Source organism: Oryza glaberrima, chromosome 9, assembly GCF_000147395.1.
Source record: "Oryza glaberrima chromosome 9, OglaRS2, whole genome shotgun sequence".
Lineage (NCBI taxonomy): Eukaryota > Viridiplantae > Streptophyta > Magnoliopsida > Poales > Poaceae > Oryza > Oryza glaberrima.
The window spans coordinates 957314-982022 of record NC_068334.1 but is presented as its reverse complement, the minus strand read 5'-3'; the positions used below and the strand labels follow the sequence as shown (position 1 = coordinate 982022).

The window sequence follows — 24709 nt, the reverse complement described above, 5'->3', positions numbered from 1 at the left end:
GCCTGTAGACGCATGAGCTCGAGCAGCAATCGGCTGCTTGTGTCTGTCTGTATGACAGCATGCAGCAGCAGTTAAACATGCACATCCCATTGGTAGTCGGCCGAGATGCTTTGTGTTGGCCATGGTCCCGAGTCGGAGAAGATTTTTGAGAAGACCATGTCGCTGTTCAAGCAAAGATGTACGACGCCGACGAAATTGGTTCCTGCTTGCATGTGTAGATATATGCGTGGGCCCGGCTTGGATGATTACTCAACGAAACCGGCGAAACGACAAATAATGACAACTTGCTGATTGCTTCAAATCTAGCTGAGCAGGGAAACAACTCGGCAACTGATGCCCGATTGCAGAACAATTTAATTGGTGGCTAGTCTCTTGGTTGGATCCAGTCGGAAATTTTGGCAACGATCGCTCCAGCCTCTTGTTGAGAAGAACATGGCATATATTTCTAGGTGTGGTGAAACCATGTGTCTTTTAGTGACTTAAGAACATCTATTAAAACAGTGTGCGTATGGCGTGTGCCAATACTTTGGAAAATTCTTTATTCACAGCATATAGGCTTCTTTATAACTGTTTTGCTATGTGAATTTTTAATGATGTAGTCAACTTTAGGCTGCACACATCATATTTTACAAAGCGATCGGTATATCACTCGGATCATGTTATTCGGGGGGTTCACACCGCATATGCTATATATTGATATCAAATGACTATAATTATCAAAAACCACTCAGTTGGTTGGATTATTTATTCCTTGACTATATGCTTGGTTTGTTCAACTAACCACATAATCGGGGGCTACACCTATTAGGTGCATCTAGTCGATGCACCTATGTTTACATTTAATTATTTTTCAGCCCTCCACAGTCTTCTGATTTGGTAAAAGTACTCGGCAGACCATGGTAAAGATGATTGAAGCACTCAGCTTTGGAGTAATCTGGTTCGAGAGAAAGATTATCTTTTCGACTGTGAAGGTCTCAGGGGTTACTGTGGAGATTATAGGTACCCCATACCCACATGGCATGGTTATCCAACTGGTTATAGGAGATAACTTATATCTATAAAATATGTAACGGATCATGACTTGGGTATTACGTTTTCTTGTATATTATGGAACGGTCTAAAGTCCTGATTTGATAATATTGTAAAGTAGATTTAAAAAACCGAAATCGTAGGCTAAGATTTCTATCTTGTAATCCCCCTGCTATATAAGGTGGGCAAGAGGCCCTCTAGGGGGCATGATTCACAACCAGATCGTCAGATTAATACACACCCGGTGGATTCAAATCCCCAAACAGGAGTAGGGTATTACCTCTCATTGAGAGGGCCTAAACATGTCTAAATCTTTTGTCCTCGCATCCATCCACCTTTAGGTCTCGTGCGCTACCCACTTTATATCGCCGAAATCTTGTTTCGACGAGATGAAGCAGATCATATTATTTGAAGCCGATTGTTCTGTGTATAACACAGGCAACGCAATCCAGCACACAGCAATGTTGACATTCACGGAACAAATAAGTAACTCTAGACAGCAAACCATTAACTAATAGAATGTGACATTTACAGCTCACATAGTCTAACAAACTTGTACCAAAATATTTTGATACCATCACACCCCAAAATGAACTTTGATCATCCAAACTTTCAATTCAAAAACCAAATTGATATGCACAGAGGAGTTTCACACAATTTGTATGTCTGCCCTGACAAACTTCAAGTGATGCGAGAACAAACTATTGTCAGCAGAGATCACTGTAATCTGTAAAGGTGTAATCCATCCAAACTTCATTCGAAAACAATGGTTCAGGTATAGTTCCCTCTCTGTAAGTAGAGACAGGAATACAGTATATAGGTGCAAAGAAGTGAAGTAAAAACATGAACAATTTTGGCCGATTTCAGCCTAAGCTTTCAGAAGGATTCGAACTGAAGTAAAACTAGCGATGAATCTCTTGTCCAAACAAAACAAAACTAGTGGAGAATCGAATGAAAACCGTTGATGATCACCAAGCATCATCCGTGGCTGCTCTGGCGTTGGCGCGCATGCGGTCGAACACCTCGACGGGGACGGAGACGGCGCCGGTGCGCGCGTGCCACCTCGCGCCGTGGCGCGCCGCCCTGGCCGCCACGTCCTCGACGGCCTTGAGGAACTCCTTGGCCTGCGCCGGCGTCAGCACCTCCTTCACCGCGGCCTCCACGGCGCGCCACCGCAGCTTGTCGGCCCGCCGCGCCGCGCGCGCCATCTTGCACATCTCCTCCCCCGCCGTCTCCGCCACCCCGTCCTTGGTCTTCTCGCACGCCAGCTTCATCGCGTAGGTGGACTGGTACTCGGCGACCTCGCCGTCCAGCGCGGCCTCGCGGGCGTGGAGGCGGCGCGCGGCGGCGGAGAGCGCGTGGCGGGCGTGCGCGGGGAGGGTGGGGAAGAGCGCCGGGAGGAGGGTGAGGAGGATGCAGGAGGGGCGGAGGTCGCCGCCGAGCCAGGAGAGCGCGGCCACGGCGAGCGGCGGGTCGTCGGTGCGCGCGAGGAGGCAGGGGACGTCGCGCGGGCGGACGGGCGGGCCGGTGGCGAGGCGGGAGTAGCGGGCGCGGAGGCGGGCGAGGTCGGCGGTGATGTCCGCGGTGGCGATGTTGTCGCTGTCGCTGGAGTCGGAGGAGAGGAGGCGGCGGTGCACCGTCGGTTCCACCGATCCGGGCGCTGATTGCCAAGAACCAAGCAGCGATGAGCCAAGAATCCACCGGAATCAAGAATCCGCAAATCAAGAATCGGGAAGGAGCGATTACAGCAGGGGAGGAAGCAGGGGAGGAAGGAGAGGAAGCCCTTGTCCTTGTCCTTGTCCTTTTCCTTCTTGGCGATCTTCCCGCCGCCGCTGCCTCGGCGGAATCCGGAGTCGTAGGCGTAGTAGTAGTCGTCGGCGTCATCGCCAGCGAGAGGGCTAAGGAACGGCATTGCGCGCCGCGCGTGGTACTGCCTACTGCACTGCTGGGGAGGGAGGAGAGAGAGATAGAGAGGGAGGTGGGCAAGCTTTAATGGTCCAACGATTTGGGCTTATGAGAAGGCCCGGCCCAACTTGATTGCTTTTCATTTTTCTGATAAAACTTCCTCCATATGTATCTTGTTTTTTTTCTCCATTGGCACCCTAGATAATTAATTAGGTTGTCTAAAAATCCTCTCATGGCCCTAGATAATTGGTTACCAGCGCCTAGTCATCCCTACATGTATGGGTCGGTTTGAAAATCCTAGTTAAAATTTCTTAATGTCATGGTTAAATGCGGCTCCAAGTTACAAATTATTTTTTATTATATTTGTCTTATTAAACTCCCTCCATCCAAATATATAACTACTTATTTTTCAAATTTGGTATCATTTCTCCAACTATTTTATCATATTAGTTAACTATAACTAACTTTGTTTTTTCAATAATTTTTCATCTCAACCAACTATAACAAGTCCTCATTTATTTATTTTTCTACCTTCTTAATCTATATCTATATCTGTATCTATATACTAACTAGCAAAAGTGCCCATACATTGCACCAGATGATTACAAAGTGTGTACAGTGACAAAAATTGTTATTTGGTTTAGACAACTAATCTGCTAAAAAAAGGCGACGGATGAAAATTTGTATCATGAAGAAAAATATTTATTTGTATGTAGGTAAGTCTAATAAAATACAAGTGGAATTTTTATACTCAATGTACTTTAAATTGCGAATATATATATATATATATATATATATATATATATATATATATTAGAAATACATAGGCCGTGTTTAGTTTGTTGGGTGTAAAAACTTTGACGTATACGGACACACATTTTAAGTATTAAACGTAGACTAATAACAAAATAAACTACAGGTTCCGCCTTTAAACTGCGAGACGAATTTATAAACCCTAATTAATCCGTCATTAGCAAATGTTTAATGTAGCATCACATTGTCAAATTATGACGTAATTAGGCTCAAAAGATTCGTCTCGCAATTTACATGTAAACTATGTAATTGGTTTTTTTATTCACATTTAATGTTCTATACATATGTCCAAGCATTTGATGTGACTTTTTTGATAATTTTTTGTTAGAATCTAAACACATCCATAGTATAAACGCGCTCATAACGCAAGCATTGAAATCAAAAAAAAAAAATTATAGCCCCCTATAATTTTAGGCCACTGAGGAGATAAGGCCTAGATCCCTAATAGAAAAAAAATAAAAGCGGTGCCTACTAAGCAGTTGGAGTAGTAGCAATTACTGGTAGCAAACAATGGTTATGGAATTCTCAAAAAAAAAAAAAACAATGGTTATGGGGCAGTGCAGCACGAGCACGTCTCCTCCCATGCGTCAATGGTCCATAGACCATGTCTATGGACTCATGAGCTCTTGCGTCGTTCTTATCTATCCACTCATCGTTCCTATCCGTTTATCAGAGAGAAAGAGGGAGAGACAGACAGAATGGAAAGGGAGGGGAGGCTATACCGGTCAAGGGGGCGTTCAGGTGATGGCAGGCGGTGGTGCCGACGGAGTGCGCCGGGAAGAGGATCCTGGTCCAAGTCGATGTGGAGGCCGTGGAGATTCCGTGGCCGACGATGTAGCCGAGCTGATGGGAAATGGCATGGAGAGGTAGCAGTCATCGGCGATGAGGACTTTGAGGACGGCGGCAGCGGCCTGAAGATCCAACCATCGACATGGTGGATGGAGGTGCCTTGTTGCTCCTGGTGGCGAGGCGGCGGTAGCCCATAGATCATCTCTCTCGTTTTGCTCTCGGTCTTCTCTCTCGGAGCGGCGGAGCCAAGGCGGCAGGCGGCGGCGCAAGAGGGGAGGCGGCGGGCGACGGGTGGCGGCGGCGGGTGAAGACGGTGCGGCCCAGCGGCGGGAGGTGGCATCGGCGGCGATGACAGCGCCCTCCCCTCCGCGGCAGCACCGTGCGGTGGCTTCGGCGGCGCGCGGCGGGAGGAGCGGTGGCCGCCCGGAGGCTCCCTCCCTCCTCCAGATCCAGCGGAAGGGCTCCAGAGCCGCGCCGCCTCCCCTCGGGACCTATGGTGAGTCACCGCCAATGCTGCCCTCAAAAACCGTTGGCCTTCAACTGATGTAGTTCCTGCCGCTGGCCTGCGTCAAGCTCGTTCAGAAGCCCGACGACCGCGCCAAGCACTTCCGCCGCCACACGTCGCCTGCAACCCGACGTAACTTAGTGTTGTTGGATTTGTGATTTCGTGATTTTGTGGATTTGTGATTCATTTTCTATTGTTTTTTGTTGTCGCTCAGATGGATTGGATTGGGAGGGAGGTAATACATGGGTATTAGGTTTATTGTGGGGATCAAATTTATGTGGTCGATATTGGTATTTTCTTGTTCTTTTTGGTTATTTGACTGATTGATTTGGGGATCTAGCTCGGGATTTTTTTTAAGACAGACTCGGACTCGAGGAGGGAGGGATCGCACGGACGAGTGGAAAATCGGGCAAACGAACGAAAATTTGGTGACGAAAGAAAAAATATGAATCTTTTAATTAGTTATTATAATCTCTACTACTTAAAAATAATAAGAGGGGCTTCCCTCCTCCGAAAAAAACCGGTCGAAAAAACCCAAATTTATCCAATAAAAAAACCGGACGAAAAAACGTGCGAAGAAAGAAGAGAAAAACCAAATATGTCTGATCAAAAGACCGGGCGAAAAAAACCCATGCTGACCTGCAAATATCGAATCCAACTATGTAAAATAACCTGACTCTGAGTAGTTACATACTACTCTATATAACATAGAAAAAGCAGGCTACCCATAACAGGAGAACCAAATCCTCATTGAATTGGATTTATCAATTCGAAGGGGGTCATACAAGGTCAGCAGTACCCCCTGAGAATTAATATATGATCTATTTGAAGCTGCTACAGGTAGCCCTATCTCATCTGGTTGATAGTAGAAGGTACGTATGAAGAAAATCGAAGCAAGAGTTTTCTAATTGGTTTAGATGGATCCTTTACGGTTGAGTCCAAAAAGAGAAAGAATATTGCCACAAACGGACAAGGGTCCGATCCAAAAAAAACTCTAGATGAAAAAATCAAATTTATCCGATAAAAAAACCGGGCGAAAGAAAGGGTGCGAAACAAAGAAAAGAAAAACCAAAACTGTCTGTTCCAGAAAAAACCGGGCGAAAAAAATCAAAATTGTCCGATCAAAAAATCGGGCGAAAAAAATGTGCAAAGAAAAACCAAATCTGTCCAACGCGGAGAAAAAAATGCAAAAAGAAAAGAAAAAAGGAATGTCGGACCCTCATTAATTGACGCGGAGAAAAAAAATCTCCCAGATCGCTCTGGTCGCTCGTGATAAAAAAAAGAGTAGGGGAAAAAAACCGGATCACTCACGAGAATAAAAGAAGACCGCAAAACCAGAATCTAATCTAACTTCTTAACGAGAGAAGTTTCCATCGTCCGCTAAAAATAAAAAATGCGCGAGAAAAAAACAGTTTCCAAATAACGCTCGAAAAAATACGGTTTCCTTTGTCTGAAAAAAGCAAAAAAAAAAGAAGATATTAAAAACTGTTAGAAAGAAATACACCATTTCTAAAAATGGTTTGAGAAAACCGCACAAGAAAAAATCACCGTTTATAAAAAAACAAGCCGCTCTGAAAAACTACCAGAAAAAAACACCGTTTATAAAAAAACAGATCCAAAAAATAATTGGACTCAACGCGAGAAAAAACCAAAACTGTTGTTTCTAAAAACGGTTCGAGAAAACCGTTCGACTCAACGCGAGAAAAAAACCGCTTTTCTAAAAAAAAAGTCAGAAAACCATCCAACTCAACCCAAGAGTCCTACGGCCCCAGTGTGCTGCTCGTGACTCTCTTCAGAAGAAGGGAGCTGCCAACCGGTTGTGGGGTTTAAGAAATATGCAACTCTATTATGATTGATTGCAGTGGAGATGAGTACAACGGCATCAATGGATGACTTCGCAAGGAAGTTCCTGGCTGTAGCATTTCATGAGCGCGATGGGAAGAAGCACTGATATAAATGGAAAAAGCGCAGATCGATTTGAGAGCGAGAGACGCAGTGATGAGAACGCCTAATTTTTAGGAGATGTTTAGGGATACAGTTGGAGCAAAATTTGTGTTTAAAATCATAAATTCTAATATTGGAAATGATTTACCCAATGTCTCGTTCTAATCTCTCCGTGATGCTCCGTGATGCTCAATACAGGCGACATATGTCATCTATATACTATAATATAAAAAGGAGGAGTTGTCCCCCTCCAATGCTACAGGCCAAATCATCCGGACTAATCTGGACCGTCCATCCAGGCGCAGCTTATTTCCACCGCACGATTTGGCTTGCACGCCGATTCGCCGAAGACATCGCTCCTCCGTCCTCATCCACCCGCTGCCGCGAAGACGTCGCTCCTCGACTCCTCCTCGCTCGCTCCTCCTCCTCCCTGCGTCCTGGCAGGAGATCCTCCCCGCTCCTCCGCGGCCACGCCGGAGCCGCCGCCGCCGCCGCTCCTCCGTGGCCACTCCGGAGCCGCCGCCGCCGGGTCCTTCTTCCTCCCCATCGACGCGGCCGGCCTTTTCGCTCGCGCCTCCTCCTCTCCGCTGCCGCCGCTCCGCCGCATCCTCGCCGGATCTCTGCCGGATCTCTGCCGGAGCTCCGCATCGGTCCCTCATCAAGTCCCTAATCCCTAATCTTCTTCCTTGAGCATTGGCCTGTACCATGATTTTCCTTTTTTTGTTGAAGCCAGGTCGGCCAAACTGCAAGTGACCCATTGATTATGTTATTTGGTACTCTCAGACCACATATATATTCTTCCTTCCATGTTGGTTCAGCCATTGCTTCATGCTTGCTTTACTTTGAGTTTTGTTTGCTCCGATCTAACATTCACATTGTTTTAGTGCGTTGAAGACTGGGGCGGGCTTCTGTTTTATTTAGTGCCTCAACTTGATTAAGCCACAAAATTATGCACTTTGTATGGCAAAGGTAAAGCACTTTGTTGTCATGGGTTGTTTTAAATAATAATGGATCCCCTTTTTTCTAGCCTTGCAGATTGTCATGTTGCTGGAATTGTAAGCGGACTGACGAATTCAGGGGTTTGTCATTGCTCGAATACCATTATATGCATTGTTTCAAGTTGCAGAACCATACTATTTTTTTTACGAAAATGCTGAACCATACTATTATCATTTACAGTATATATAATTATACATTTATGTGTCCATCCATACTCTTTATAGGTTATTCTCAAGTCTCAACTACCAATGTCTCTACAGGAACGAGCTCTACTTGATGATCTTGCTAATTCCAAGTGCCATGACATTATCAAGCTCTAAGCAAGGCCATGGGCTATGGCGATCTGGGTAAGCAGAATATATTTGTCTTTCTATATACCTCAGCCCATCAACCGTAACTTAGCAAAAGTACCTGTCATCTGGCTTGGGAGGCATTACTGAATCTCACCTATGCAATTTGATGAACTGACATTCATGTTTTGCTATATACTTCCTATCACTAGAATTCCTGTTACATTATATATATGCGCATACATTCTTGTGTAGCTACTAGGTAGATATTTCTTCTAATGATACGGTTGTCAGAATCAATGGCATTCAACTGATCAGTTCAACTTCATGCATTTCGTGTCAGAAGGGAACATATGAGAGTTAACATGTATACGGCATATTGTGTTGATTGCCCATAAACAGCTAGCCCAACATTCTTCTGCTCTGCTAGCTGATTGCCCATAAACAGCTAGCCCAACATTCTTCTGCTCTGCTAGCTATAATTTGGATCCTAACTTCAGTGTGAGATATATGCGCAGTTACAAGTTGAACTACTATTAGTTTACTAGGACGGCCTGTCATAACAAGCTATAGTTCTATGAATTTTTTGAAATAAAAGATGATCCATTTGTGAGTTCCATTGTTTGAGACTAAAAGAAATACAGATTGCAAGAGCAAAAGGCAATAACGTGAGGAAGGGAGAAAAGTTGTTTTCAGCACAATAAGTCTGTGACCATGTTTTCATAGGAAACTCATTATAAAGAAATGAAATGGAAACAACTTTCCATGGTGATTTCATTGACCATTGCTCAGATCAATGACACAAGTGATGTAGGATACCAATGCAGTAATCCACGAAGTGAAGAATGCATGATTCAGTTGGTGGAAAGGCAATACATGATGAAGATGATTTGTACAACAAATTGGCTTATGTAAAATTAATGCTCTTTTCTCATTTGGTGTTTTGTATCATTGCAATACTCCAGCTGTTGTAATTAATCAAGTGTTACCAATGTTGAAGTGGTCTGCACCTTATAGCAATCTAGCAGAGCTCTAAATTTTGTTCTGTGCAAAATTTGGGATAAAGTGAGAGAATGGGATCCTGTTTACAAATGTCAAATAAATTAGCTATAAAAAAAATCCAAGCAGTTTAAAACCAGAGCAAGGTATTCCCTTCAGTTTTATTATGCCCTTTCCACATAGGAGACGGTTATAAATTCTAAGAAATTGCATTTCCTTCAGTTTTATCCCCCCCCCCCCTCCCCCCGCGCGCGCTTTTCACATAGGAAACAGTTAGAAATTATGTACACAACATCAACAATTTGTATTTACACCAAGTTTTTCTGAATGGTGTAGTACTCAATGGGGCAGATAAAAAAAATCAAAAAATGATGTCACACCTTGACGCATGAAATTACCACCACCTTTTTAAATATATAATGTTGTTGATTTTTGGACATGACATTTGACCATTTATTTTATTAAAAAAACAATGTAAAGTTAAGTCATGCTTAAAAGTCCTTCTAAGCATGACTTATATTTATATCTTTACGTATTCATGCTAAAATTTTGAATTAGACAAATATTCAAATGTCATACCCAAAAGCCAACAATATCATATATTTATTTAAAATGCAGAGAGTACATTTGTTATTTATTTGTTTCTTAACTGATTCCATTTATAATTTATTAAATATTACACTATAGATGTATGTTTTATTACCTATGTGGATTCCACATGTTCACTTACATTGACTTATTAAAATGTCCATTCTATCTTTGGACAATATACCACCGTAAATTTGGTTTTCGATAGAATATATTATTACAATTGTATTACACTGGACTTAATTCATATTGGTCATGACATGCATTGCACGTGCACGATTACTAGTGTCTTTAAAAAAAAACCTTCACTGACATGAATAAAAACACGACCCAAATACACTAGTGCGCTGACTGTTTTTTTACCCCGAAAGCTATCCCATTTCCTTCCCACAGTCTTTACCCTTTCCCTTTTCCTTTTCTTTTTTAAGCCTTTACAGAGTCTTAACTTATTAAATGGCCATTAAGTTAGCAATCATCACAAACATGCTTAATATTCCATAATCATATGAACATGGTTAGTAGGAGTCCCTAGAACCTCCCACAACAAATACCCCTTCCTTCACCCCTCTGGACGCGACGCCGGCATCAGTAATTGAGCGCCGCGGCGGCGGAGGCGGGCGAGGCTGCAGACGCCGACGAGGGCTGAGCCGGACCCACCCACCCACCGAGCGCCGTGGCTTGGGCGGCCGGGGAGAGGGAGGGAGTGGTTGGTGAGCTCTAATGGCGGGCCTCCCCTTTCTCCTCGCGCTCCACATCGCACTGCTGCTGCTTCTTCCCTGCTCCTGCCAGGTACTCCTCCCGATTAACCGCTTCTTTCATCCGATTCTTGTCGCAATTTGTTGCTCGAGCTACTACTTCTTTGCCCAATTCGATCTGCCTGCCCCGCTGCTGCTGTTCCAGCACTTCTTGATGCGTTGGTTATGTATGCAGGTTGGGGATTCGTGCTCGTCGGCGCGCGACTGCGGCGCCGGCCTCTACTGCGGCAATTGCGCCGCCACCGGCAAGACCCGGCCGTCCTGCATCAGAGACCTGGCGATCCAGCCTACCTCCATTGTACTAATTCTCATCGCTTCTCCTCCTCTGCAGCTTCTCTCCTGTTGTGCAACAAGTTTTTCTCATCTCACATGTTCTGTTGTTACATCCATGCTTGTTTAGGTGAAGGGACTGCCCTTCAACCGCTACTCATGGCTGGTCACCCACAACTCCTTCTCCATCGTAGGCGAGCCGTCGCACACCGGAGTCGAGAGGGTCACGTTCTACAACCAGGAGGACACTGTCACTAACCAATTGAGGGTAGCTTCTGGATCTCTGACCAGATTCTTCACTTACTCCTGTATATGTGAACTGTTATAGGATGAGTATATTTCTTGCTTTGGATGTTGGGTGTTTGCAGAATGGAGTGAGGGGATTGATGCTGGATATGTATGACTTCAATGATGATATCTGGCTCTGCCACTCCTTGCAAGGCCAATGCTACAACTTCACTGCTTTTGTAAGTTCTATTCATTGCCCATACTAGAACTAGATATGTGCCATTTCATATCTATTTAGGAAAAGCCAAATTCAAATATAATTCGGGCGGGCCTTGCTTCAGTAGTTCAGTACACCTATTTTAAAATCTTTGTGCATCCTAAAGCAAAAGTAGTTAGTTTAGAGGGAAATATGGAGAAACAATAGTTAGTTGGATTTGCTAAGATTTTTCTGAATGCCCAGCTCAAATTTTGCCCAGCCCTATAAACTGCACAATTGAAAACTGGTGAGTATATGCTTGTTGTAGAATTGAGGTGCATCTTCTACCTGTTTTCTTGTCAGATAGCTCTGATACCTAAACACTATCTTAATCTAGTCTTGAATGCCGATACTCTGTCAGAAAGAAGACATCACGCATTAATTAGCCCCTACAAGGCCTACTGCCTGATCATCATTGGTACTTCTTCAAACCCTACCAAAGCGTGGGTAAATCTGTAATTGCACACTTCTTATCTAAAAGTTGAAAGGCCCTTGCCATGTAAAATCTAAAGGCAGTGGAACTATGCTGGACTAACAACTAAAAATGTTGGACAAGGATAAATTCGTCTCAGTACAAAACTATCCTTTATCATTACTAACCAAAGTTGCTTTAAGATCGAATGTTTCTTAAAATAGATTTGTGCTAAAGATTAAAGAAAGGCGCGTGCAATTTAGATAAGAAGTCCTGCACTGGTTGCTTTGTTATTCCAATCGTTCTCCTGTATTTGGGGACAACATTTTCAATAAGATTTCCTTTGAGGTAATCAATTGTATTGGATAAGTTTAGTAAACATGAGTTGGTTATTGTTTTGCTTTTTGGAATCTATTCATCGTTATCTTTGCTAACAGTCTGTTTACACTCTAAAACTAATGTTTAAATGAAATATTATGTTAGCAACCAGCAATTGACACATTGAAAGAGGTGGAAGCATTTCTATCTGAGAATCCGACAGAGATAATAACAATATTCATTGAGGATTACGTCCATTCAACGATGGGATTGAGCAAATTGTTTACTGCTGCTGACTTGACGAAATATTGGTACCCTATCTCAGAAATGCCAACTAATGGAAAGGACTGGCCAAGTGTCACAGATATGGTTGCAAAGAACCACAGGTTGCTAGTGTTTACTTCTGATTCTTCAAAGGAGGCTAGCGAAGGAATAGCATACCAGTGGAGTTATCTGCTGGAGAATGAGTGTAAGTATGGCTTTCTCTGCTTTAATTCTTATCTATGTTTAATCATATTAACAGCGATAGCTATGTGATACAGATCTACATACCACTGAATCTTCCTGATTCATAGGTGTGAACAGTGATATAGCAGCCACTTTTAGTTCACTATTTTAAGAATTGCTTGCTAAAAAATGTTAAATTCTTTGGCACAGGCATTTGTTTTAGCTTTCTCAGTAGTCAGTTATTGAGATGTCTGAATTTTTCATTAGGACTAGTTTGTGTTGTCAGTGTGCACATCCAAGATCTATATATACCGGTATTAACATTGTATCAAGTTGCCTTACAGATTTCCTGATGGGATAGGATTGAATATGAATTATTGTATTATGGTTTAAGAAAATATATTGTACAGACAGCAGAAACAGACAATATGTAAACCATCTGTCCATCTGTAGTTAACACAATATTGTACTACCTCCATATTTTGATGTATGACACCGTTGACTTTTTGTCCAACGTTTGACCATTCGTCTTATTCAAAAAAAATTATGTAATTATGATTTATTTTATTGTGACTTGATTCGTCATCAAATGTTCTTTAAGCATGACATAAATATTTTCATATTCGTACAAAATTTTTGAATAAAACGAATGGTCAAATGTTGGTTGAAAAGTCAACGACGTCATACATTAAAATACGGAGGGAGTATTTGTTAAGCTAGCTCTCTTTGAAATTTTTGCTTATTCACTGGGTAATCACATAAAGCACAACATATGCTTCTTTTGCCGGTAGTCAAGATCAAGAAAAGGTAGTGGTTGCTAATCAAAAGTAGTGTTTCTTTTCAAATTGTCTGTGAAATGCTCGCCGTTCTGAATTTCTGTAATGAACTGACTTCAAATATGAATGTTTAATGGAAATCAGAAAAGAAAAACTAAAAAGCATGATTTGAATCCACTGCCCACCCTTCTAGAGTTTGATGTGTTACTACTAAAAAAGAAACCCCCTCCCCCCCGCGTCGCCCACGCGCTGGCGACACGGGGGGCGAAACCCTAGCAGCGCCGCCGCCTTTCCTCTCCCCCCTCCCCCACCTCGCTGCCGCCGGAGCTCGCTGCCGGAAAGCCGGCGGGCGAGCCATGATGGCGGCGGCGGGGCCTCCTTCATGGCGGCGACCCCTCAGCGCGGGAGAGGCGGCGAGCGGCGGCGGTTGGGGAGCGACGGCGGCGGCCGATCCCGGCGAGGAGACGGCGGATCCGGCATCACCTTCGCTAGATTTGGCCATCCCCTGGCCGGATCCGGCCGGAGTGGGTGCTGGTGGCGGAGGAGGCCGCGGCGCGGCGACGCGTCAAGGGCGGCGACGTTGGCGTGACGAGGCGACGGCGCGGCGTCGGCAGCAGAGGCGGCGGCGACGGCGACGACTCGCACGGCAGCCGGCGGCGGCCACCACGACGGCGAGATGCGCGCGGGCGGCGGTGCTCACGCCGCCGGGGGCGAGCGACGGCTGCAGCACCGCCGGCCCTGGTGGCAGCGGTCCGAGTGACGGCGGCTGCACGGCGGCGACGGTGGAGCGAGGCTCGCGGATGGCGGCGACCGGCAGCGCGGCTGGTGATGGGCAACGGCGGCGGTGCCAATGGCAGCCGCGGCTGCGGCCTGAGGCACCAGCGGCAACACCGTCGGTGTGGAGGCAGAGGCCTCGGAGCTCGTCGCAGCGGCGGTGTCAGTGGCTGCTGTGGCACGGTGGGAGGAGGCGTGGTGGTGCGTTTGGCAGCAGTGGCTGCGGTGGCGGTGACCACAGTCGCCGGAGGCATGGCGGCCTCGGACGGCTAGCTGAGGGCGTGGCAGATGGTTACATCGGGCCGGCTCGGCGCAAGAGGCGCGTCCGGTGGAGGAGGCCGGCTTGGCACGAGAGGCGCGGCCGGTAGTGGACGAGGCGACCTCGGTGCGAGGAGGAGCTGTCGGTGGGTGTGGCGCGGTCTTCGGCGCACGAAGACTGGCCGGCGGAGGACGCCGATGCAGGGGTCCCGCATGTCGGCAGAGCTAGAGAGGTGGTGGAGCATCGGTGCGTCAGCCAAGGATTCGCAGGTGGTGAGCGGCGGGTGAAAACCTAGTCCGGCCTTGGCCAGGCCGACAACGATGGTTCATTCCCCCTCCTGAGGGCGTTGTCGTGCTGCCTCACCCCTCAAGGGCGGTTGCCGGGCGAAAGCCTAGTCTCGGCTCCTTTGAGCCCCGACGGACGGTGGCAGCGGTTTTTTTCCATCGCTTCTCTTCTTGAAGACATCGTTTTGGCATCCGTTAGAGGGCGATCTTGTCTGTGTTCCTTTGTTGGTATAGCGGCAGTCGGTCACGCTTAGCGGCGGCCGGTCCGATGCTAGCCTTCTCCCGGGTTGTGTGTTGGCGCTGTCGGTATGTGGGTGGTGGTATATTTTTTTCCTTTTCCTGGTTACGACCCTCCAGGGTTGTAATCTTATAATTTTTTCCTGCTCTATCAATAGAACTTCGCACCGTCTCGTGCGAGTTGTTAAAAAAAAAAATGTGTTACTACTAGAGCACATGGGCCTTTCTGATATAGCTATGGCTGTGGTTGTTGTTGTTATCAATAGCATTAAAATTTGAGTACATGTCACAAAAATCCAGGTTTGGGGGCATTTATAACACAAAGTCTTAGGTTTTACAGTTTGTTTCAAGGAACTAAAGTTTTGAATCAAAATGTTTTAGAAAACACTCTTTTTTTCCCGAGTATGTAGGAGGGCTGCATATCATTTGATTACAGAAGAAAGAATTCTGCACAAAATCCACAGACCCCAAAACATTTTTATATGATACTAATTACTAAGATATAATGAAAATATTGCACCTTTTAGTACATAATTACATTGGTAGACCCGCAATCAACATTCTCATCACATATTTTCTCCTTCCTCGTTTTCATACTCCCTCCTTTCCAAAATGTAAGATGTTTTATTTTTGTCCTAAGTCAAAACTTCTTTGATTATAAGTTCATAAGTTTATTTTAGAACTTGTGAGCATATTATCTATAGCAACTTCCTTTTGTGTTCTAATTCTGTAAGACTGCTCTGAATACCTGGTCTACATCAGGATATAGACTGTGCATGTTTAACATTATTTCTTCTCATTATTTATAGTTCAAAACATAGTCCGGGAGTAAATTTATATAGCAGTGTGGTGATTGCTGCACATGCGCTGTCTGAACCAAGTGCTACTTGCATTCACAGCTGTTAACTATCCCGTGTCTAGAGTTGATCTGTATTTGCCAATTTCACCAAGAACAATGGCAAGAGAGCTTACCTTACATCTGAGGTCATTTTTGTTTTCTCATTATCATGGCAGCTGGAGATCCAGGGATCACTGGTTCTTGTCCAAATAGAAAGGAATCACAACCACTAAACTCAAGATCTGCATCTCTGTTTATGCAAAATTACTTCCCCACAATTCCTGTAGAGAATGAAGCGTGTAAAGAGAATTCTGTTGGACTACCACAGATGGTCCAAACTTGCTATACTGCAGCTGGAAATAGAATCCCTAACTTCATAGCTGTGAATTACTACATGGTATTACTTTATCAGCACTGCTCATACAAGAAAATGCATATCTGTTATTGCCATTGTATCCAATGGAAATTTTCTTACTATGGCAGCGAAGCGATGGTGGGGGTGTTTTTGATGTTCAAGACAGGATCAATGGCGTGACACTATGTGGCTGCAACACCATTGCTGCTTGCCAGGTAATTGTGAAGCCAAAAGTGTTATTTGAAACAAAAATAGTAATGCATGAATCTTAGAACAAACTATTCTTACTTTTGAGCATAAAAATTCTAGCACCTCTTTCATTCAATATTGGTGTGTTTCAAGTTGCAATTCTCATGAAGAACTATTTTTACAGGCTGGGGCACCAGCGGGCGCATGCAAGGACACCGGAGCCCCTAACCGGACTTCCTCTTCTGTAAATGGAAACGTATATTCAGGAACTATAGAATTCAAGTCACCTGCTTCAGCAGCCAGCATTTCGAATGCTAACATCCCTAGTAAATTTGTTGGTTTGCTACTGCTAGGTCTTGTGTTGATCATTAAGCCGTTTTGATCTTTCAGGCATTCTTTTTTTCTTTTGATGAGTTTGCCACGTTTCTTTTTCGTTTTAATGTCTCCTATGTGATGGGATTACAATTACAGTAAGTAATCTTGTTAGCCATCTAGGCTAGAATAGATTCAGAGAGTTACGGTCTGGTCTGTTTGGCTGTCTGACCTGAGAAATTTCCCCTCATGCCTGCTCGATATGTTCTAGGCTAGCACCTTACGTTGTACCAGTAATACAAAGAAATTGAATGGATTAATGGTCCTATGGGTTGGCACCAATGTTCTACACGGTGTGAACTTACACGAAATATGTTAGAATGTTTGAAAAAACAGCCAGTGATCAGTGTGCTGCAAACTTGCAATGGAACTTAAATGGCAGAACTACTTGTTTTTTTCAGAATTTAAAAGACTTAAGTTAAATTAAACGCTCTCACCGTACCGGCTAAGAGCAAGGCTAATAATACAGCTGACTTATTGGCTATAAGGTTCTTTGTAGCCTTCTCTCTGTCCACCCATATAATAGTTAGCTATTTACAATTAATATATGATCCACTTGTCTCTCTTACAGAGAGTTTCTTCGTTCTTGTATCCAAGCCGGCTATAATTTTATAACCTGTTTCTCCTCTCTCTCCTCTCTTCTCTCCTTCACCTCAGCATTTAGTCGGTTTATAGCCTACTATTATAGTTGCTCTAAGTAATCGGTGATCGTGAAGTGCAACTCATGAAGCGGTTTTATAAGTGCTTTTGCACACGTGGACCATAAGAGAGTAGAGGGCAGTGATGATATCACTGATGGAATCAGTTAAATGATTTTTCTAAAAAAATATAGTAGTTTCTCGTCTCAAAATAAATCTAACCCTCGCCTTCAAAGGTATGGTAGCATTAGTGTCGAGAAAAAAAAATATCACTTGGTGGAGTGAAGGCTAAAACATTTTCCAAGAACCAATAACAACATGAGTTGTGGTACTTTTACGTTGTACCAAATTATTTGTTTGATTTATAAAGACACGGTCAGCGATTAATTGATTTTGGGGGAGGGTAGAAAAGATGGTTTGATTTGAGTTTATATACGAAATTCAACCCTTCATTCAGGAAAATAAATATCATAATTAGTGAATATATATTTTGCCGCTCTTCCTTGTCCACGCAGTACTCCAATAGGAAGAGAAGATTTTTGTTTCTCCAGTCAGGAAAAGTGAAATAGATAGTTCCAAAATAGAAATCTTGGATTTTGACGGTAGCATCGGGGGTCCTTTTCGTAGGAATACGTCTCGCGGTTGAAAAATATATAGGTCAATTATATATATTCGTCAGAATATAATACGAAAAATAGAGGCGAGTAGAAAAGCAAAGCAAGCAGTTAGAAATCCACACGCAAGAAGAGAGGAAAACGTGATCTCACCTGAATAACGCGAGTGAAACAGGGACGTCGGAAGCAGCAGCGCCAATTGGTTGTGCGTCGTCTTGTGTGTCTCTTTCACAGCGACACCCGCCCTTGTTGCGTTGCGTCGGCGTATATGTACGCACGCACGCGCACACGCACACGCAAATTAAGCAGAGCGTTCCGTTGATTTTGCTCGTGGTGTGTGTTTGTGTTTGGTATGGTTTGTTTCTCGATCGGTACATCGCCAACTTCCGCTCGAGTTTATTTTATTTTTCTGAAAAAACTGCTCCCGTATAATTTATTTCGTGCGTGCGTGTTTAATTGTCAACCCATACACAACTTGATCTATGTATGTATTGTACGGTCAAGTAAAAGGAAATTGTGGTATACTAGTATACAATTTAAAAGTTATTATTGCTAGCATTTTTTATTTTTGGGTAGAGCGTTGTAGTAATAATCAATTTCATTGAGTAGATAGAAAAGGAAGCATATGGATGCAGTGGAGATTTTTCTCGTCTCTGGAATCCAGGACGGAGCCGAGCGAGCGGTCCAGGACAAAGAGCGCCCATGTCCATGCCCATCACACATCTCCAGCCGATGGGCCCATGTGATGCGCGTCCCGCAGCCCAGCCGGACCCAGTGGCACCATCCAGCCAGCGTACATCGACGACATGTCAAATGCGTATCTAGCCGAGCCCTTCCCCTAGGCCCTCCTAGCTATAGCTATTTCACCGCTTCGCTCCATCCATCCGTTCCGTTTAGTTTGCTCCAAGCGCAAGCGCAAGCGGCGGAGAGGAGGAAGCCATAGCCACCTCCCACCACGCCTTGGCCTTTCCATTACCTACGCCTTCCCTTCCCTTCCCTTCCCTTCCCTTCGCGCGCTACTTGGAATTGGATTAGCCATAGCCATGGACGCCACGCTGCTCCGCTCCGCCGATGCCGCCGTCGCCGTCCGCCCCACCACCACTGCGCCTCCGCCTCGCCCTCGCCTCCACCGCCCCAGTACCCTCCCCCTCCCGTCCTCCTGCGCCTGCGGGCCCCTCCGCGCCTACGCCGCTCCCGCTGCCCCCGCGCCCGCCGCGGTATAATCCACTTCATTCATTCGGCCCCCCCTTTCCCCTTCCCCCCCTCCCTCACCAAATCAACAGCTTCCTTAACAACATCTACTTACTGCTGCTGCTTTTTTTTTTTTTTGGGGGGGGGGGGGGGCTATATATTCATCTTTTTTCCTCTTTTTTTGCTGGACTACACAACACCGCTCCCATCCCAAATAGTACTCTATTTAATTAGTGCTTTGTTGCTGCTGTTGTTATTGTTGTGTGCTCATCTCAAATTAGTGCTTCTTCTCAAATCTCAACCATATGTGTACCTTTCTTCCTTTTCTCTTGGAATTTCATGAAGCTGTCTGTATTCCTCTAACTGAAATATCTATTCCTTTTCTTTTGTGTGAGTGGGAGGAATATCTATTCATTGTTTCCCAAAAATTCGTCATAAATGATTTTCCCATTAATTCTCCAAACTGATTTATTTTACTTCGAATATATTCATACATACTGTATAGGAGTATGCTAGGAGTATACATGGATGAACTATAAAGTTTCAAATTAATCATTATTAATTTCTGATGAGATTCACCATCTTCCTCCTTCAGCACAACAACGGAGTCTACACAGTTGGTGACTTCATGACCAAAAGGCCTAATCTCCATGTCGTTACACCTGCAACCTCGGTTGATGAAGGTACTACCTTCTTCTCTACTCCTATAATATGAAGTATGTCCTAACTATGCTTGCTGCTAAACCAAATCGCCAACTTATTATTCTGTTCGTTTTTACAGCTCTCGAGACGCTGGTGCAACACAAGATCTCTGGTTTCCCTGTTGTTGATGACACCGGAAAGTTGGTTAGTGCCCATCAAAACTTCACTCTATTCAATCTTTTTCTACTTACTCTGCAATTTTTATTCTCAAAACAGTTATGCTTACAAGTCAACAACGTTGGGCTTTTCTCAAGGGGAACTGATTTATTGCTAAATAGTTATCTCAGTAACATGATTCTAGGATATTTTCTTTCTCAAACACGGTTTCAAACTTTATACCTTTTTACATGCTAAATTCGAACTAGTATGGTGATTCTACCTAAAGGATTTAGAGATCTTGGAATGCTCACATCTAGAATGTAGTGCTGATTCATAAAAAGGTGTCCTTGTCCCCATGACATGCGGGCCTTTTGATCTCCTCTATTATGTTGTGTCTTAAGAAACATTACATTGACATTATGGTTGAATTGTATCTGATTTCTCATTCTGCCACTCAATCTTACTTCCACCTGCAGGTGGGTGTTGTCTCAGATTATGATCTGTTAGCACTTGACTCAATATCAGGTATTCCTTCTTGGACCTTCAAATCACTTGCTTACAACAAATTCATATTACTAGTACAATATTGCATCCTCTAAACTGCATAAGCCTAGTATTTGTCATTAACACACCATTGCACTACCATCTAACCATCTGCTTGCAGTCATACATGGTGGTCATTTGTCAATATCTTGATAGCCTGATAGGCAGGATCACAACTAGAAAGAACCATAAGTAGTGGCGGCTTGGACCATATAATCTTTTGCATACCTACAACCAAACCTTGTTTAAACCATAGCAACCATAACTTTGATCTGAAATTCTGAATGCAACAAAAGCTTTGCCCACACTGCAACTTTTCTGGAACTCTAAGCTGCAAAGATTAACTTGAGCTATTTAACTTATTTTTTGAAAGTATACTGTTGGGTAGTAAATGCCATAATCCTTGTATTCTTACATTGGTGGTATTTTAAATCCATTCTTTCAGGAAGTGGACTGACTGGCACAAACACAAGCATGTTTCCTGAGGTGGATAGTACTTGGAAGGTATGTTCTAATAAAGATAGAATGTTACATGTTTTTTTATATATATTTTCTAGCTATGCACCATTTTCTTAGATTGGGTTATCTTTACCACCTACTGCCAGGTGTTAGGATGGAATGGTCTGGTTTGGAATAAAAGCAATTTTTAATCATGGAAAATCCCCAGTTTCTATATTCAGAAGCAATGATCCTCCTTAAATAAAATGTTCCCACCACAAAGAACCTTCACATGTTATGACAAAATGCTGTTTGACTAAATAATAAAGTAGAAGTGTACCTTGCATAGTGGCTGATGTAATGGACTGTGTTAGGTCCAGCAAATTGTCACTTGTTTTCCCTATCAAGAATGTTGTTACCTCTCAACTTAGGATGCTTAGTCAGTATTGGGTTAAATACTAAATCCCGTATACCTTACATATATTTTGTAACAGTATTTACCACCCATTTTGTAGCACACCCCAGTAATGATCTTTAAAATCTTGGTATTCTTCACTCTTCATGCATTAGTCTGAACCACAATTTAGTACTTCAATTTGGTAAATATATTTTTTCTAGCATTTAAATAAATAATTAGTCATGCTCCACATATTGTTTGTAGTAGCAGATCTTTTTTTTTTATCTTTATCAATTATTTTTTATTTCACACGTTAATATATTAGACTCATTATGATCGCTGTACAGACATTTCGCGAGATACAGAGACTCTTGAGCAAAACCAATGGCAAAGTCATCGCTGATGTGATGACTTATTCGCCTCTTGCGGTTCGTGAAAGTACCAACCTTGATGCTGCTACAAGGTACCTACAAACAGTCCATTAGTTCTCAGGACCACGTCTACCAATTTATTATCAGACATCACGATTGGTGTTCATTTGTTTCAGGTTGCTACTTGAAACCAAATATCGCAGATTGCCTGTTGTTGATAGCTCTGGTAAATTGGTGAGTTGATCTGCCTTTCCTTCCTTCCGCTTTCGTTTCAGTAGTATCTAGTCTTAAGTAAAGTTTCTTTTCTCAAGGTTGGGATGATCACAAGGGGGACTGTTGTCAGAGCTGCCCTCAAAATAAAGAAGACAGCTGAAGAAACTGCTTAAATTAGACAGTGTAGATGATTCTTTATAAGGCATTTCTGGGACTGCAGTCACTTGGAAATTTAGTCCACTGAAACATTATTTGGTGAATGAACTACATCAGCCTTACAGATACTGCGAATTCGACAGTCAATTCTTCTTGGAACATAGATGGATATAGGTATTGTATTGTTGCAGATATTTGGAATATAGCCGCAATCTGTTTGGGGCCACCAGATTTGGTCGCCTCTCCTTATTAGGTAGCATAACATGGAGAATGTTATTATTTTTATTTTTACTTTTATCATTGACTTGTATTCAAGAACATCAGTGTATTGAAATGTAACACTTCTGATATGATGATACCTTCCGCATCTGGGTTGAAGTGAAAATATTTTCCAATGTTTAGATTATACAACGAACAAGGTTGTAAAAGGTAAATTTATAAGTTAGAGCCTACGTTTAATTTCATCATGGTAGTTGTGTAGTTTTTGAGAATGAAGTTGAAAAAGATTATATGTTTGTCAGCATACGAAGTAAAGGCCACCCCTTTTGCGTCACTGACGTTCTTTAAAAAAGAAAAGAAAGGTTGTAAGATCTTCTAAGTATATTTTTGGGGTTTATGTTAGTTTGATAGTTTCTAAAACTGATAAGTCATCCTCTTGACTTTTGTAACAATTCAATTTACTCCTAAACTATAATACTAGACATTTGACACCCATTCATGTTCATGCTACGTCGAGATCCATGTTCATGCTACGTCGAGATCCTTGATCATCTACTCGACCGTTTGACGCCACCGTCATCTTTCCGAATCTGTGCCATCGTGGCTTAGGGCTCATGGTGCTTCTAGACTCGTAGTCGGTAAGATTAGATTCTTAGTGAGCAATGAACTCATTTACAAAGGGACCCTACCTCCAATGATAAGATATTGAAAATAAATTTGATAAAAAGATGGGTGCAGTAGTTGATGCCTATCGCAAAAGTGGGGGAGGGGAGGGTTAGTCATTTAAAATCAGACGTTACCCTTTTTATGATAATTTGTTTATAGTGGTGAAAAAATAATTCTTGAACCAGGGTGAAAATCATTGACTAAGTTATTAGGTTTGTCACATAGTGATGGTGTGATATGACGCCTCATACTAATAAAATATGTTTTAACTGGTTGTAACTGACTTGTATGTTTAATATGTGTTTCATACTTTTAATAGTAACAACCATGGTAATTGTGTAGTTTTTAACTCTTTTAATTTATTTTGCTGAAGTTCCACTAGGAAACAATGAAGTTGGACGAGATTATAAGTTTGTCAGCATGTGAAGCAAAGACCACCCTTTTTCATCGTTGATGTTCTTATATAAAATAAAAGGTTGTAAAATCTTCCAAGTATTTTTTGAGGGTTTACATTAGTTTCTAAAACTGACATGCCATCCCAGTCACTCTTAACCACTATAACACAGTTTCACTCCACATACACGGTACATCCAAATACATTCATAACAGTACATTTATAATTGTCTGGTAATCATGTGCAATTTACCCCAATCCCTCGACTTTTGTGATAATCCAATACCCCCTAAACAATAATACCAGACATTTGGCATCCAACCATGTCCATGCTATGGCAAGATCCTTTGTCATCCACTCGACAGCTTGATGCCACCATCCTCTTCCGAAACCGTGCCATCATAGCATAGTGCTTATGCTGGTTCTAGATTTGTAGTCAATAAGACTATAATCGTAGTTACCAAGGAGCTAATTTACGGAGGAACCCTATTTCCAAGAGTAAGATGTTGAAGATGAAGTCGATCGAATAGGCAGGTGCAATAGTTGATGTCTATTGCAATTCTCAAAAGTGGATGGAGGGAGAGTTGTTTAAAATTGGATGTTACCCTTTTCATAATAATTTGTTTATAGTGGTGGAAAAATAATTATAGAACCAAGGTGAAAAACATTACGGCTAAGCTAGCTAATGGATTTGTCATGTACCGATGGTGTGATATGGCACTTCATACTAATAAAACATGTTTTAATAGTATCTAGCTATGCTTATAATTTAGTATGTTTGTCATACTTTGTTGTTTTCATATTTATTTTAATTTCAACTGGGCCATACAAGTGATATTGTTCAATCCAAATCAATAATCCTTTATGACGATATCAACGAAGTAACATAAGAAAATGCATTTAAGAGCTCCTTGTAAGGCTCGAACAACAAATGGTAACAAATCAAATTGAAAATTTTCAATATAACAATATTGGTAAAGACAATCCATTAAGATTGCGAATAACCAACAACATATTATAAGTTTATGTGGCATTTTTAGTCGGACTAACTCTAACATATTTTTATCTAGTTTCACGCTAATAGTGTTGCCTAAACATGATAGCTCGATAGAAAGAAAATATAATAAATTTGCTCGTACATTGGTCCGTTTTAGTCTACCCACTCTATTTGTGGTTAAGTGACATGATTAAAATGTTACACAAATTTATATAAGTAGGTATAATTCAACCAGTTAGGTTCCTTGTGGTAGAACCGATCCACTTAGGTTCAAGTTTTAGATAGACTTGACACGAGTGTTTATATTTTTGGCTAATTATTCTTTCATTAAGTGGTAGACGACTTACTATGTGAGGCTGTATTCAGGAGCGCCACAGAAAACTATATATATGCATTAACGCATGATTAATTAAATATTAGCTAATTCCTTTTTTAAAAAAT

General features: G+C 42.7%; 3 protein-coding genes and 1 long non-coding RNA gene across 4 annotated transcripts; 3 read left to right on the top strand and 1 right to left on the bottom strand.

The window, feature by feature from the left end:
* Positions 1–1757: 1757 nt before the first annotated feature.
* Positions 1758–3655, bottom strand: LOC127784721 (uncharacterized). Its single transcript, XM_052312063.1, has 2 exons — positions 2776–3655; positions 1758–2689 (listed from the first exon to the last, which is right to left on the bottom strand). Exons 1-2 carry the CDS (start codon positions 2939–2941, stop codon positions 1998–2000), a joined length of 858 nt encoding a protein of 285 aa, XP_052168023.1. The 5' UTR covers positions 2942–3655; the 3' UTR covers positions 1758–1997.
* Positions 3656–3857: 202 nt separating this feature from the next.
* Positions 3858–9328, top strand: LOC127784722 (uncharacterized). The gene is made up of 2 exons (XR_008019580.1): positions 3858–8064; positions 8245–9328. It is a non-coding gene; the product is annotated as an uncharacterized LOC127784722 (long non-coding RNA).
* A 1057-nt stretch (positions 9329–10385) lies between these two features.
* On the top strand, positions 10386–16763 carry LOC127784990 (PI-PLC X domain-containing protein At5g67130). The gene is made up of 8 exons (XM_052312419.1): positions 10386–10650; positions 10792–10914; positions 11017–11154; positions 11255–11353; positions 12266–12569; positions 15892–16112; positions 16199–16285; positions 16444–16763. The coding sequence occupies exons 1-8, from the start codon at positions 10582–10584 to the stop codon at positions 16639–16641; spliced, it is 1239 nt and encodes a 412-aa protein (XP_052168379.1). The 5' UTR covers positions 10386–10581; the 3' UTR covers positions 16642–16763.
* A 1968-nt stretch (positions 16764–18731) lies between these two features.
* Positions 18732–22378, top strand: LOC127785409 (CBS domain-containing protein CBSX1, chloroplastic-like). The gene is made up of 8 exons (XM_052312849.1): positions 18732–19100; positions 19670–19757; positions 19856–19920; positions 20352–20400; positions 20864–20922; positions 21601–21716; positions 21801–21858; positions 21936–22378. The coding sequence occupies exons 1-8, from the start codon at positions 18927–18929 to the stop codon at positions 22008–22010; spliced, it is 684 nt and encodes a 227-aa protein (XP_052168809.1). The 5' UTR covers positions 18732–18926; the 3' UTR covers positions 22011–22378.
* Positions 22379–24709: the final 2331 nt, after the last annotated feature.

Coding starts and splice junctions, on each gene's coding strand:
- LOC127785409 (XM_052312849.1), top strand. CDS start 18,927: ATGGACGCCACGCTGCTCCGCTCCGCCGATGCCGCCGTCGCCGTCCGC. Junction 19,758..19,855: donor TGCAACCTCGGTTGATGAAG/GTACTACCTTCT, acceptor TCGTTTTTACAG/CTCTCGAGACGCTGGTGCAA. Junction 20,923..21,600: donor AGGTGGATAGTACTTGGAAG/GTATGTTCTAAT, acceptor ATCGCTGTACAG/ACATTTCGCGAGATACAGAG.
- LOC127784721 (XM_052312063.1), bottom strand. CDS start 2,941: ATGCCGTTCCTTAGCCCTCTCGCTGGCGATGACGCCGACGACTACTAC. Junction 2,690..2,775: donor CCCCTGCTTCCTCCCCTGCT/GTAATCGCTCCT, acceptor CTTGGCAATCAG/CGCCCGGATCGGTGGAACCG.
- LOC127784990 (XM_052312419.1), top strand. CDS start 10,582: ATGGCGGGCCTCCCCTTTCTCCTCGCGCTCCACATCGCACTGCTGCTG. Junction 11,155..11,254: donor CTGTCACTAACCAATTGAGG/GTAGCTTCTGGA, acceptor GGGTGTTTGCAG/AATGGAGTGAGGGGATTGAT. Junction 16,286..16,443: donor ACACCATTGCTGCTTGCCAG/GTAATTGTGAAG, acceptor CTATTTTTACAG/GCTGGGGCACCAGCGGGCGC.